The following is a 13467-nucleotide window of genomic DNA, read 5'->3' as shown; positions in this document are numbered from 1 at the left end:
AATAAAGCATCATCTAGGTGGAACATCAAATTCAATCCTACTTGCTTTTAGTATCAATTTTTCCATTTTAGTCTGTTTTTGCTTTCTCCTTCTGCAAGATATGTCTATCTCGATATATTTCCAAATGAGCTGCAAAGTGCTTTCTTGGCAAATAATGAGCCAATGAACTAGTAACCCCTCCAGGAGACCAAGTGGGAAAATGGATAAACCCACTTTGGGGTTTCAACTCAGTATCACATCATGTTTCTGAACCTTTTCAAAGCCTTCTCATAATTTCACCTCCTTGTAATATTATGTCCACCACTGTGCCTGCAGATCTGTAGTTCAGCAGTCATGATCTTGTCCTGTGCCCCTTGAAAGATGACTTTCTATCTTTACCTGCTCAAAGTTGGCCTGCTGGTGAGGTCCAGCAGCAAGTTTCCTGGAGGCCAAGTGCACAATACTATGATAATCACCAAAACTCTTGTCAATTTTAAAGAAAGGGATGCATAAGACATCTTCTAATACCTTATAGCCTGAGTGGTGAGATGTGGCTTAGACTCACTGGGCACAGTTTTTCTCTGTGGTAGGAAAGGGCAAAAGTTTACCCATCTGTTCAGTCACTTTTTGACTCCTACTCCCCGCCATTCCTTTCTTCTGGTCTCTGTTAAAAAAAAAAAAAAAAAAAAAAAAAAAGAGGGTGTGTTTTGATTTTCTGTGATTTCGGACCTTTTAGTTTTGCAGGAGGACTTTTAATTTTGACTCCCTGTTTTCACATGGCTATGTCTGTGGAGAAGGGAAACTAGCTTCATTACAGACTGGTACTATATCACCTCTGTGTTACACAGAATCAAATTAGCAGGTTGGTAAAGAAAGTTAAATTTGTTCTGCAGTACATGTATTCTGCGTACAGCGAAGCATTTTACTGCTCTGTGTGCCTGTTCGTGGAGTGCCCAAGCATGAAGAGGTAGTTAGCTATGGGGAAGGCTTATCTATCTAGAGGTAAATGTAAACATTTACAGAGTTAGAGGCAAGTGTTCATGTAATAGGGCTGCTTGTCTGTTTGATGCTGTCATATTTCTCAGTTAATGTGTCATTTTTGCCAATTTCTTAAATAAATATATTTTTACGTTGCTTTATCAAGATGGAATGGGAATGTTAGCTTTAAGTAAGATGATGCAAAAGTATTGTAATGCAAATCTTTAGCAGATGTTGTGAATTCATTTTTTATTTGCATAGCTGAATCCACTAATCCCAAGAGCTGAACTATAATTTATATTCTATTTATTATTCTGCTGCCACATTGTCTGAGATGAGGAAGCCCCTGCTTAATTACATGAAGTATATGAATAAATATTCTCAGATTGAGACACACATATATTCATTATTTCTTCTCTCCAAAAATTGAAATTCAGATGCCTAGCAAATATTAAGGGTGGCAAAAACTAATGCAAAAATGTAAAATTTAGGAAAGAAAAAAATAAATCCTTCCAAGTCATTTGTCTATCACCCATCACAAAATAGTATCTTTAGCTGAGAAATTTATTTTATTTTTTATTCAATCTAAATTAAAGTATCCCAAATGGCCACTTCTTATGCAAGGGTATACTGATCCAGTGGATTTCATAGCCCTGATCCTCCCTTGGAAGTGTGCGCTGAGCTCCATGTGGGGCCAGTGGCTGACCACAGGTAGGTCATGGTAAAATTTTGTTCTGGGGATTTTCTGAGTCTTTTCCACTTTTACTTCTTAGTCTACAATTTTGCTCTTTTATCTCAGTTACATACCATTTATGTCACTCTAAGTATATTTTCCTTTTTCCTTAGACATGTTAAAGCATGCTATGTATAACTCTTTATATAGGAAAGGAATTTTTAATTGTTGAAGTAGAAAATCAGAATGTTTCATCAGTTGAAATGTTTCTGGCTTCCAGTGGCATATATAAAAACATGGTGGTAAAACTGTGATACCTGGTCAGTTTGCTGTAAGGTCACTTTTAGCATTATCGCTTTCTGGGTTTCCTTCTGTCAGCAAATGCCTGTGTGCCAGGTTAACCCAGAGAGAATAAAACTGCTTGCAGTTTTTTCAGAATGACTCTAAGTTTATTTTCTCCCTTAATTCTTATCAGTCTGCAGATCTAGCCATTTAATCCTGTGTTGCTGCATAGCAATTAAGATATTTTAAAAACTAACACTAGTACAGTAGACAGGTACTCTAAAGTTTTGGTTCATTGACATATATACTTATTCATTGTTTCAAATCTATAAGGCAAAATGCATTTCATGCTCACCTCTACACCAGTCTGAATTATTTCTGTAAGTCTGTATGAAGCAGCCTCAGTGCAAAATGTGTTTCATATAAAGGTGAACCTTATAGTCCTCTGATACTATATTTTTGTACTCCTATAAAAGAAGCCCAAAATGCAGTCTGTTTGTCTGATGTAATCTGTTATTTATAAAGGCATCTTTTTCTTCTCTGCATCCAAAGATTTATTCTCTCCCAAATTTTGAATATCTGCTTTGGTTGTTAATATTTATGCTGTATAATGAGGTATTTATGTCATATATATTATACAGAGATTGGCAGAATCACTTTTCTTTTCTTTTCTTGGAAACTATAATAACCTATTTCCCCTTTTCTAATTATCTGGAATTTCCCATGTTCCTCATATTTCAAAAATAATTAGGTTATTCCTTCAAGAAAAAAGAATATAATACAGGGAAGTGGAATGAGTATTTATCCTTTATATACACATAACATTAATCAAAATTCCATCCTATTCTTTGCTGCTGACTGCTTTTATAAGATTTCTATTACTAGAAAATGTTCCAGACATCTTTTTTTTTCCTTAAAAAACACAGGTTTCTCTCTTCGGTAGATAGGTCTTCTAGATATTTCAGCTCTCACTTGATAGATTTTTCAAATACAAACCATGCCTAACGCACTCTCCCCATCCTCCCTAAATCTAAACAAACAAAACTAAAAATCCTGAGTTATGAGCACATAGTGACAAGTTTTGCAAACAAAGTCCATCTCTTTCACATACTTTACAGACATAATAATACATCAATCTCTTAGTGGTTGTCAAAGGAAGAAAAGAGGAAATTTAGAAAGGAAAAAAAGGGAATTTAGCAAGATAGCACAAGCTTGTTTTACTCCTTTGTGATGACAATTTTTACGTTTCTTCCAGCAGAAACACAGGATGCAAGTTAATTTTTATTGCCTTCTTTTATTCACTAGTTTTTGAATAGATTTTACTAAATCATTCCTTTTTACCTTGGCAAACAAAATACATTGTAGTAAACGAAAGAGAAAATGAAATTGCAACATACTGAACTATTGGCAGGAGTGATTATTTTTCCTTGTATAAGCTATGTTTGGATATTTAAAACTTAAAGCTACATTACTTAGCACTTTTATAAAGCAGTTACATGCCAGCCATGCATGATTTTTATTTTTTAAATAACAGGACAAAGACATGGAATGAAGCAGTTGTTTTCAGGAAAGATTTGAGTTCTGGTGTTAGAAGCTGTCCTCTTACTGAGGATGTTGGATTGCAGTCAGTAGCTACCTCTGACTCTGTCATTTTTGGTCTTTCTTTCTTAGCTAGGCTAGAGAGAGACCTGAGAAAAAGAATAGCAAAAAAGAAACAAACAAAAAACCAAAGTCGTTCTGAAGCTTCAGTCCAAGGACATCTATGTGGTTGTTTAAGCTGTTGATTTGAAGCTGCTTGTTTTTGTGCCCTTTGTACTTGCCATGTTTTTTCCGTTAGTATCTTCTATCATGCTGATGTGCTATTGAAATGGAGTGTGTGGTGTTTATTCCAATGCTTAAAGATTTGCTGTGCATACAGAACTGGGAGTACAGCCCTACAGCCTATTTGTGCACACTCCGTGTAAATCAAATAGTGTGTTGAGCCTGAGAATATTACTGTGGGTTACTGTGCCATAACCTGAACTCAGGAATATTCTGTCTCAGGGAAAAACAACTTGCTGGATCTTGTCAGCTGTGCACTTAGGGAAGTGAGGGAGAAAATCATCAGATAACATGCTTATATGTGAAGACCCAAGACAACTGAGTTTTCCATATTCACAAGCTACCTGAAGGTGTTGGCAGCAGTATCTAGTCCAAACAAACAAAAAAAATCACTCAGAAGTAAAGGAAGAGAGGTCAGAACACAGCTTCTGCAACACCGGAGGATGCTGGCCTGTCTGTGCATGCTCGCAGTGCTACCCTGTCTAGCTAAAAGCTCTTTCCTCTGTTTAGGTGTGTAAAAATGAGAAGTTAGGACAAGGAGGGTGCTAAAGACAAAGCTGGGGAAAACGGAGCTTCTCTCACACTGATTTCCTGTGGAGGGGCATTGGGGAGAACCCCCTGACGGTTGTGTTCCCTGTCTCAACTTGTAACTGGAAGAGGGGTGCATGCGAAGAGGTCTTGCATTTATTTCCTAATCAACAATAGATTAGTCTTGACATGGTGGTGGAAGGTTGTTCATTCAATTTAACCCTTTAAATCTCCTCGGTTTGTATTTTTTTTTAGATCCATTAGTGAATGAGTTGCTCTGACTAGGCCATGAAATACTGCTTTTTATCAGCTTCTTGACTTGGTTAGGAGAGAGATTCACTTTGTCTAATATTAGACATCTATGCTGGAGTCAAGAGCATAGACTATACTCAATGGAAATAAATGGGGGTCTTACAGTGTACAATTCATCTGACCTATTTTAAGCAACAATATTAGAGTAGGGTATATGACACCTGAAGAGTGTCTTCTACTGGCTCTTAAGAAACTCTAGACAACTAACTCATCCACGTTTAGCTGAAGCATATTTCACCCGATTAAAGACTTTTTTTAGCAAGGTAGCACTGAGTATGCTCACTGGATTCCTCAGGATCCTCTCTAAAGCCTTACAAATACACTCTGCATTATTTACTTGGGGAAAAATGTATGACCTGTCAGTGAGAAGCAGCCTGGTATTTAATTGGGTTTGTTCATTCACTTCAGAGTGAACTAAGGCTGTAGTGGGGGAAGAATTCTCTGGTAAGGGAAAGTTTCAAAGACTCTCCAGATTACATTTCCCCAGAAGCAAGTCATGTTGTTTGCAAGTCATTCAAGGTTATCTGTATGAACCTGCACCATAAATTCAGTATTCTTATTGCTATTTTCTGTGATACAGTAAATTTGAAAAAGAATAAGTTCTTTTGCTATTCTTGAGACCAGGAAAGGGTTAAATTTAAGAAGACATTAAGTTATTGTGTCTACATGGCAACACAAGCTCAGTTCACAGTAGAAAGTATCTGATACAATAAAGATATGTCATTTTGCATTATAATAATAATGTGTCACCTAAATTTTTATTCCTTTTTTTTATAACTTAGTTTATTGTTGATTTTGTTTTGCTTTCTTTTTAACGTGATTTTTTACTGAGGGTAATAGCACATTTAGAATACAAAAAGATCCCTAAGCCAAAGCTGTAGTGTTTGGTTATCTCCCCAAAAGGAAAAAAAATAATGAAGAAAGTTGAAGTATTTTAACTCATTTAAAATTAAGTAAAGAAAAAAAAAATCAAATAAGCTTATGATTACACAGCCACTTTTGTCCAAGACAAATTTGGGTTGCCACCAACAGGTGTGGTCTGCTCATTCCCACTTACCCATTCCCATTACTTCCCTGGTGTTAACACTGGTATTTGTACAACTGGGCTGAGAATCAAATCAGGGAACCATTCTGGCTGAAAAATAGCTACAAATTTTGTGATGTTTTTGCTTAAGTTGCCTTGTATAAGATAAAAATGATTGATCTGAGATGGCAGATGATGACACCAAGCCTAAAGGTGCTTTTTCATCCTAGGTGCTTAGATAGCCAGTATATTTGAACAAGATAGACAGGAGAAATAAGGAAGTTCTGTTAGTCCCTCTGTTAGTTACTCTGCAGATGAGTCAGTCAGTCATACAAGTAGACTTGTGAGATTCCTCTCAGCCACCCAGAATGCAAGCATCCAGCCTGGACTTCTCTTCTGAGTCCATCTATGGTCAGTAGAGAAAGGCACCTCCAGAGGGCAATCTCTTCTCATTTTAACAGAAATATCTAGGATGTGTAGAACAAGTCACTGTATGGAAATACCTATCTTCGTAGACTGTTTTGAGAACAAGATGACTGACTCAGGCTAGCAGTGTATCTTTTCAGTGTCTAACATAGGGAAAGGTAGATCATCTTCCAAATGACTTGCTATGTTCACAGAGGAAGTTTGTGGCAGAATTAAATTTCCATAGTTAGCTCTTTCTCTGCTACCACAACCATTAGCCCATCCTCTTTTTCTAAGATAGAACTCGTTTTAATGGATAGAAGGAAATTGTGAACTCTGATTAGACTTCCAGGATAATGTGATGGAATTTCACAGACTTTTAAAGCTGGGGGAAAACAGTGGATCATTTTTGTCTGGTCTCCTGTATAATACAGATTGTAAAGGATATTTTGTTATCCTTGGCTTGAGTCCTGTGATTTGCATGGATCTAAAGTAAATCTGATCCAAACTTAGAATTCCAACCTTTTAATTTTAATTTGGCTCTGTTTCAGGAATGATATTTCTTTGGGTTTCTGCTGTGAGTGAGTTTCAGGCTGGCCACTTTCACAGTTACTTCTTCATGCATTGTGAGTCAATGCTGAATCATCTTTGTTTCAGTCAGCAGTTGCTAAGCTTTCCAGAAGTTGTCTCTCTAACACCTCTGATTCTCCATGATTTCAAAGAAAATCCAGTTAATATTAGTACAGAAATGAGGTGGCTCCAGCCTTAAGAGCAGTCCATAAAACAAGTGTCTTCGTGACCATACAGCTCATTGAGCTATTGGGAAAGTAGGATCCACAGGTTTCTACTGCTAATCCGGAGTGTTAGACTAACTAAAAGGATCTCTGGCCCCTTCCAACCAGCATTCCTCCAAACAATTACTGGGCACAATTTGGAAATTAAGAGAGGCTAGTGACCAGTCACAGAAGACAGCTTAGATGTGGCTACACTCTGTTGGAAGGTGACAGAGTTTAACAGAACATAGCAGAATACTTAGTAAGTAGGCTGGTTTTTTGCCAGGTGGTTTCTATGCCAGAGAAATAATCCCTCTCACATTTCATTCACTAGTATAGACTTAGCCATGGAGTCCTCAGCCAGACTGCTACCAGACCAGAGAACATTTCCAGACTGCAGGAGCTGAGATACCCAAGGGTCTGTGCAGCTCCAGGAAACTAGAAGTCTAGGTGAAATTTGGTCTTAGAGCAGTTTGCGTGTGGACGTTGCTCCAGAGTTGCTACAGCTCCTGGGACAATTGATGTCCCTGGAGTCATTCCAGCCCTGCAGCTTTGCCTGCCATGGTCTGTGTGAGTGGTCCCAGGACAGCACAGTTTTGGATTGTAGCACATCTATAGGTGAATTCAGCTGTTAAAGAACCAAACAAATAAAATGTCAGGAAATGTAGTTAGCACGCAAACTTCAAAACTTACCCTTGTTTCATTGGGAGTTTAATCAAAAGTGACACATTTGCAAAATCTTTCCTTTTCAAAGACTGGCTTTTTATGATGAAAAAGTATTCCAGCTCATTACATCCAGTCAGATCTAGACTGAGGAATACCTTCAAGAAAGTATAGTAATAATATGAAGCATCAAGATGTATAAGATTAATAATTTTCTTTAATAATGTGTTGTAATAAATCCACAGTTAAAATTTGAGTTTTATACTTTATTTGACTTTGTATGACTTCAGTTTCTTACATTAGTTCTTTTATCTGGTACATCAAAGAGCCCTTTAATATCTAGCATTTTCTGCCTTGGAAGGTACTCAATGCTGTAATCAAGTCTCCTCTTGATCTTCTTTCCAATAGTGTAAACTGATCAAGTTACTTAAAGTCTCTTTGCTATAAGACTTTGTGTTCAAAATTAAGAAAAAATTATTTCAGACTGATGGAAAACATTTTTATCAATGTCACTTTCTTATTAATTACTCCTTAATAGGTATATGTCATATGACACATACTGAAAAAATATTTTCCTCCTTTCAGTGACCCAATTCAGTACCAATGAAATCGGTTGGTGAGGCTTTGCATTCTTTCTTTGTTTTTCATTTGCATTGATTTTCCATGAGGCAGCCAAAGAACTGACAGGAAGCAAATCTGGGTCTTAGGCATCACTTGTCCCACACAAGGTCATGTCTAATAATAGAAAAGATTTAAAGTGATTGGCGGCCTTGTTTTCTTCACCCCTAGCAGAATAGTAAGCTTCCCGTTCGGATATCAAAGATTTGAGAGTCAAAGGAAAACTGACAATGTCTGCAAAGATGTCAACCAGGCCAACATTAGAGTAACTCTACTTCTGCTGATTTTTCTAGGTATAAAGATTTGGCTGATACAGCAGCAGGAGAGAAGAAGAAGTTGTCTGCCAAGGAGAGATGTCATCTTGTTCTTCAGCAGTGTAAATTACAAGGCTGGCAGGTTTGTGATCTACAAAGCAATTAAAATATCATTCTTTAAACAAGCTAGCTGAGTCATTTCCATTGTGGCAAGCCACCAGATCCTTTGCAGCAGTATATTCTTTTGACATTTAATATATGCTTTGGGATAGAATCAAACCGATTTTCTGAGTTTTCTAGCATATGAGTAGCTGTGATCATTGTGTCAAAAAATCAGTGTATTCTTGTGGTAAGGAAAAGATTTCAATTAAGCATATACATTGTGTAAATTTGCATCCAGGTTTTTAAAGGTGTCTGGTGTACACATTTTAATGGTTGTATGGTTTCTGAATTACAAAAAACCCTGCACATTTTCTTTAGGTAAAATCCTATACTAAACGCTATACTGTCATAATAGGGGAGACCCAAAACAACTACTTAGGACTTCCCATCTAGTCAATACCTTTGTAGGCACCAGCATGCTGATTCAGAGATGGATCAAAGTACCTAGGGTTGCTGTACATCAAGTAAAGTAAAAAAAAAAAAAAAAAAAAAGCCAAACACAGAACAGGAAGCTCTCAACTTCCTATCCCATCTCCTTACACTGTTTATATCCTAGTTAATCCTCACCGGCATAAGGATTGCAAGGTAGATGTCTCCATTTGTCCAGAGTACTCATTCATCTCCTTTGGGTAGCTTTGTAACTGAGCAGGACTGATTTCTTTAACATATCCAATTTCTAAAGAAAATGGTGTTTCCTTATACACTATATAAGCTATTGGACAGAAAGGAAGCTTTCTGTGACTTAATGTGTAAAGCATTCTCCCAGGTGGTGTAAGCTTTAGATTCAGGTCTTGTCCCAGCCTAGGAGGACTGAAATCTATTCCACAAGAGAGCACCCAGACCAGTTTCAGGGATGGGACAGTTGTTAGGGCACTCCTACAGGCTTTGAGAATATTACTTTAAAGGACGGGGTTAACATAGGTCTTCTAATTCATGTAGGACCTCTAAGCATTAAGATGCCCAGAAAAAGTTTCTGCAACCATTTATGAAGGGCAAGGACTATGTTGGACTTTGTGCTATGGGTGTTTCTCAGTGGCCCAGATTCCTTAGTTATAACAGGAAAAATGGTAGGGCCCCACTAGGTTGGGAGCACACATGCATGATCACCTGCACTTTGACACAGAAGAAGATTTTTCTTTGGTCAAAATACTGTTTAAGTCCCCTTTTAGTCACTAAAGTAAGTAGTGGGCACATATAGCCCCACCCCTTCAATAGCAAAGAGCAAAAGGATGGACCCTCAAAAAGATAATATTAAATAGACTTGTTTTGCCTACTCAGGTTTCTTAAGTCAGCTCTGGGGTATATTCTCCATCCTTGCCACAAGGTTACCTATAAAAAACAGTCATTAATATCTAGAAGCTTTACCTTTACTTACAAGTACCTGCAGCTGAGAGTACCACTAACCTTCAGAACTTGCGTGGGGCTACAAGCTTGACACTGGGCAAAAGCTGTGTAACAGTAATTGCATATTGTGCAAAACTACAACAGTGCATAATGTGTTGTCCTTCAAAGCAGAAAGGAACAAAACTCTTAAGAGACACAGATAAGTTAAACGGAATAGGAGGGTCTGGGGGTGAGAGTTATACCATTGACACTCAATGACTAAGAAACACATAGCAACAGACTAAGCTGAAAGGAACAAGGTCTGAAAAAATGAGTGACCTTCTCCTTACACCTTTTTCAAGCCACAGAGAGCTATGACAAACAGACAGAAAGATGATAATCATGAAAGAAAAATCCAGGAGAAAATTCACTCTAAGTCCAGACAATTTCTTACAGACAACTGCCCAGTGAATACAAGCTTGACACCAACACCTTTTGTATAGGTGATACAAACCCATATACCCAACTACCAGCAGTAGTGACTAATGTCTGTGTCACATAATTGCTCTCTCTCTCAATTATCTTTTTGATTCATTTTACTAATCATGAAAGTTGAACTTTAAATAACAATCTAAATGAGGTAGCTTATACAATCTGCAGTTGTCATGGGTGCCCTCCTTTATGCTTTTACAACAGAGGACTCAGAAAAAAGAAGAAAAAAAATTAAAAGGGAGGAGGGGGAAGAAAGGGAAGGAAAAGTAGAATCAGGAACCCAGGATGATGTCAGCTAGCAAAGCCAGAGGAAGGGAGTCATCTGTAGTGCATTACTAAAAATCATCCAAGAAGTAGGGGGTTACACATATAACCAGTTTATTCAGTCACTGTTGCCAGCAGTAACTACTTCAAATGAGTCACTGCCAGAACTGAAAATCTATTTGATGCAGGGGTTCATGAATAAGTCAACAATGTCTTCCCCAACACCATTACCTGCACTTCCCTTAAGAGCTGTTGCAGATTTGGGTAGCTAAATCGACCAAAAAAATAGATAGCTAAAATATCCATATCAAAGATGATGAAGTTTAGGAGAAAGCAAAACACATCTGAAATCAACCTCCTGCTTATATGTCACCATCAGAGGACAAGGTTGCCAATAAACTCCCCAGCACAGGGGGAAAAAGAAAGATCTGGACTTTATAGCTGAGTGAATCTGGATGATACTTTATTTAACTTCCCTCTGATAATGTACCAGTCTGTGAAACGTGATATTAACTTAGGGGAGTTGAAAGTCAGTCTGTGTTCTGAAGTGAGAGACCAAAAATGAGTAAAGAAAATGGTTTCTTTGTATTTATTTCCTGCTTGACAATTTGTCTTTTCTTTCTCACTTAAGTTGTGTTTGGAGAGTGTTTTATTAACCAACAAAACAACAAAACCCAGAGCCTACTCACAGAACAAGTTCTTTTTCCTCTTGTAAACACTGCAGTCTGTTTAGAAATGGAGGACAAGTGAAGAAGATCCAACACCAGAATGCAATTTTGGTTTATTTTCTACTGTTTAGTAGAGCATAAGAGCAAACACTATCAGCTAGCCAGAGTCTGGTGCTTGATTCAGCAGCTTCTGTGTTAGAAGAAAGTATTCGGGAAGTGTTGATAGGTTTATGAAATGTTGCTGTTACTTGGGTAAGAAGAGCTGGAGATAACTAAACTAGGACAATAAAATAGCTGTTTCACTGAAGCTGGCATACCATGCAGTTTCAGTCATGCACTTAGCTTAACTACTGAAATTATAAAAGTGCAGAGCTATTAATGAAAGGCAGTATTTGCATCCTGAGTCTGTGCACAGCCTAGATAAGGTGTTCTTTCAGCATAAATATGTACTTGATCATGACAAGCTTAGCTACTTGCTGTGAGTTTTAAGCACACCCAATGTAAGAGAAAATCAGATTTCTAAATCAAAACAAACCACTCCTACTCCAAACAGAGTGAAAGTAATAGACTTGTTTAACCCCTGGAGAAGCCAGTGAGAGTTTTGCTATTCATGTTAGAAGGAGCAAGATGATATGTAGTAACTTTAGAGTCAAATAGAGTGGAAGTACTGGCTGCTCTATGGAGAGCAGAAGAATCTCCTGCCCTCCCGAACACCTGAAGGCCTTTACATTAGGAAACCCACATTTTCAGTGCTGTGTTCATTTATTGTCATGCAGTGATGTATTAGTTAAGCAAAGACTACAATCCCAATAGCATGACTAGCTTGCAAACATTACCGTGCTTTGGGAGAAATATGGGGCACAAACAGTCCTTGGCTTTTTTTACTGACATAAGGAAACTTTCATTTGTTTGGATTATCATTCCTCACACTGTTAAGCTTGCAAATATAGATTCAATAAAGGAGAGTTAGCTCATAGCTTACTGAGCTTTCTCATCAAAACTTGGAGCTTTACATTTTGTATAGCTAAGGTCAGTGGTCTGCAATTAACCCTTCTCAGTTACCTCAGATGGAGCTTGCTGAAATGCAAACAACTTGTATTATACCAGAAGTAAAACAAAACATGAATTTAATTTGCTCTTGCTATACAGCGCAGCTGTTAAGTACAAGTGCTGCAAAGGCCAGACTTCACTAAAAGTGAATCTTTCAGCCTTTGACTGCTAGAAATGCTTGTCTGGTTAAAAGATAGGAGACCTTAAAAATAGCTAAAAAAAGCTTTGTCCTAGTTTATCTTTCCAATTTTTAGCCTCCTTCTTCCAATCCACAATGATTCCCTCTTATCAATAGCCTTGAATTCTGAACACAAGAGATCTGTCATTTTGAAAGAGTGAGACAAGTCTTAAGTTTGAAGGAGATGATCCTAAGACTCATCAGGTATGAAATAAGCAGTACAGGAAAGTCAATCAGAATGTTTTTATGAAGCTCCAAATCAGCATCAGGTAGTTGCATGAGCTAGATATTGTGTTAGTTAGAGGTCACATTTTTATAGCTACAGACACTGCTAGAGTTGTTTCAGGAGCCTGCAGTGTTTCTGGAGAAATGATCCTTGCCAGTGTGGAGCTGTATTATTAAACTTCTTCCACTCAAAAATAATGTTGGAGAGAATAAGCATTCAATAAAAAAAAATACCAGAAGTCCATCTAGAGATTTTAAATTATTCCAGCACTTCCAGAACTGCAGAAGGAAAATGAAGAGTCTGATCCACAGTTCTTACCTGTCACAAAGAGAACCATATTTCATTACTGACCTACAGGTGTTTCATTTATTGGATTTGATACAGCTGTCTTTAAGTATTTTTTTTTTATTTCAATATATTAATATACAATATTATCATACCAGAGTCCTTTTTGGGAAAAGTATATTTATGATTAAATAGAAGAGTATAGAATGTAAGCAGCATATGATTAAATCAGAGAAATGAGTACAAGTATATGAAATCATATGTATGTAAATTGTATGCTTAGTTCAGAGAGACTTTTAAGTTATTTGTTAAACAGAACCATTTATCTTGGCTTAAAATTAAAATGGTTATGCCATTTATAAATTTATAAATTGCTTTGTACATTATATGATAAAGTACTAGAGTACTTTGCAAGCAATGTAATATATAGGGATTCTTACCTCTTTTTTTCCTTTGAGTGGGAAAACTTTGAGTACTCATAAATTGTATGCCAGTTTATTTATTTGTCA

General features: G+C 37.2%; 1 protein-coding gene across 1 annotated transcript in view; it reads left to right on the top strand.

The window, feature by feature from the left end:
• Nucleotides 1–13467, top strand: part of MYO16 (myosin XVI) — a 315002-nt gene that overhangs the window by 241017 nt on the left and 60518 nt on the right. The window contains exon 27 of the mRNA XM_075719324.1: nucleotides 8350–8452. Within this exon, the coding sequence (XP_075575439.1) occupies nucleotides 8350–8452 (103 nt within the window). The remainder of the gene's footprint in view (nucleotides 1–8349; nucleotides 8453–13467) is intronic.

Source organism: Pelecanus crispus, chromosome 1, assembly GCF_030463565.1.
Source record: "Pelecanus crispus isolate bPelCri1 chromosome 1, bPelCri1.pri, whole genome shotgun sequence".
Classification (NCBI taxonomy): domain Eukaryota; kingdom Metazoa; phylum Chordata; class Aves; order Pelecaniformes; family Pelecanidae; genus Pelecanus; species Pelecanus crispus.
The sequence above is the reverse complement of the archived record's forward strand: the minus strand, read 5'-3'. Positions and strand labels throughout refer to the sequence as shown.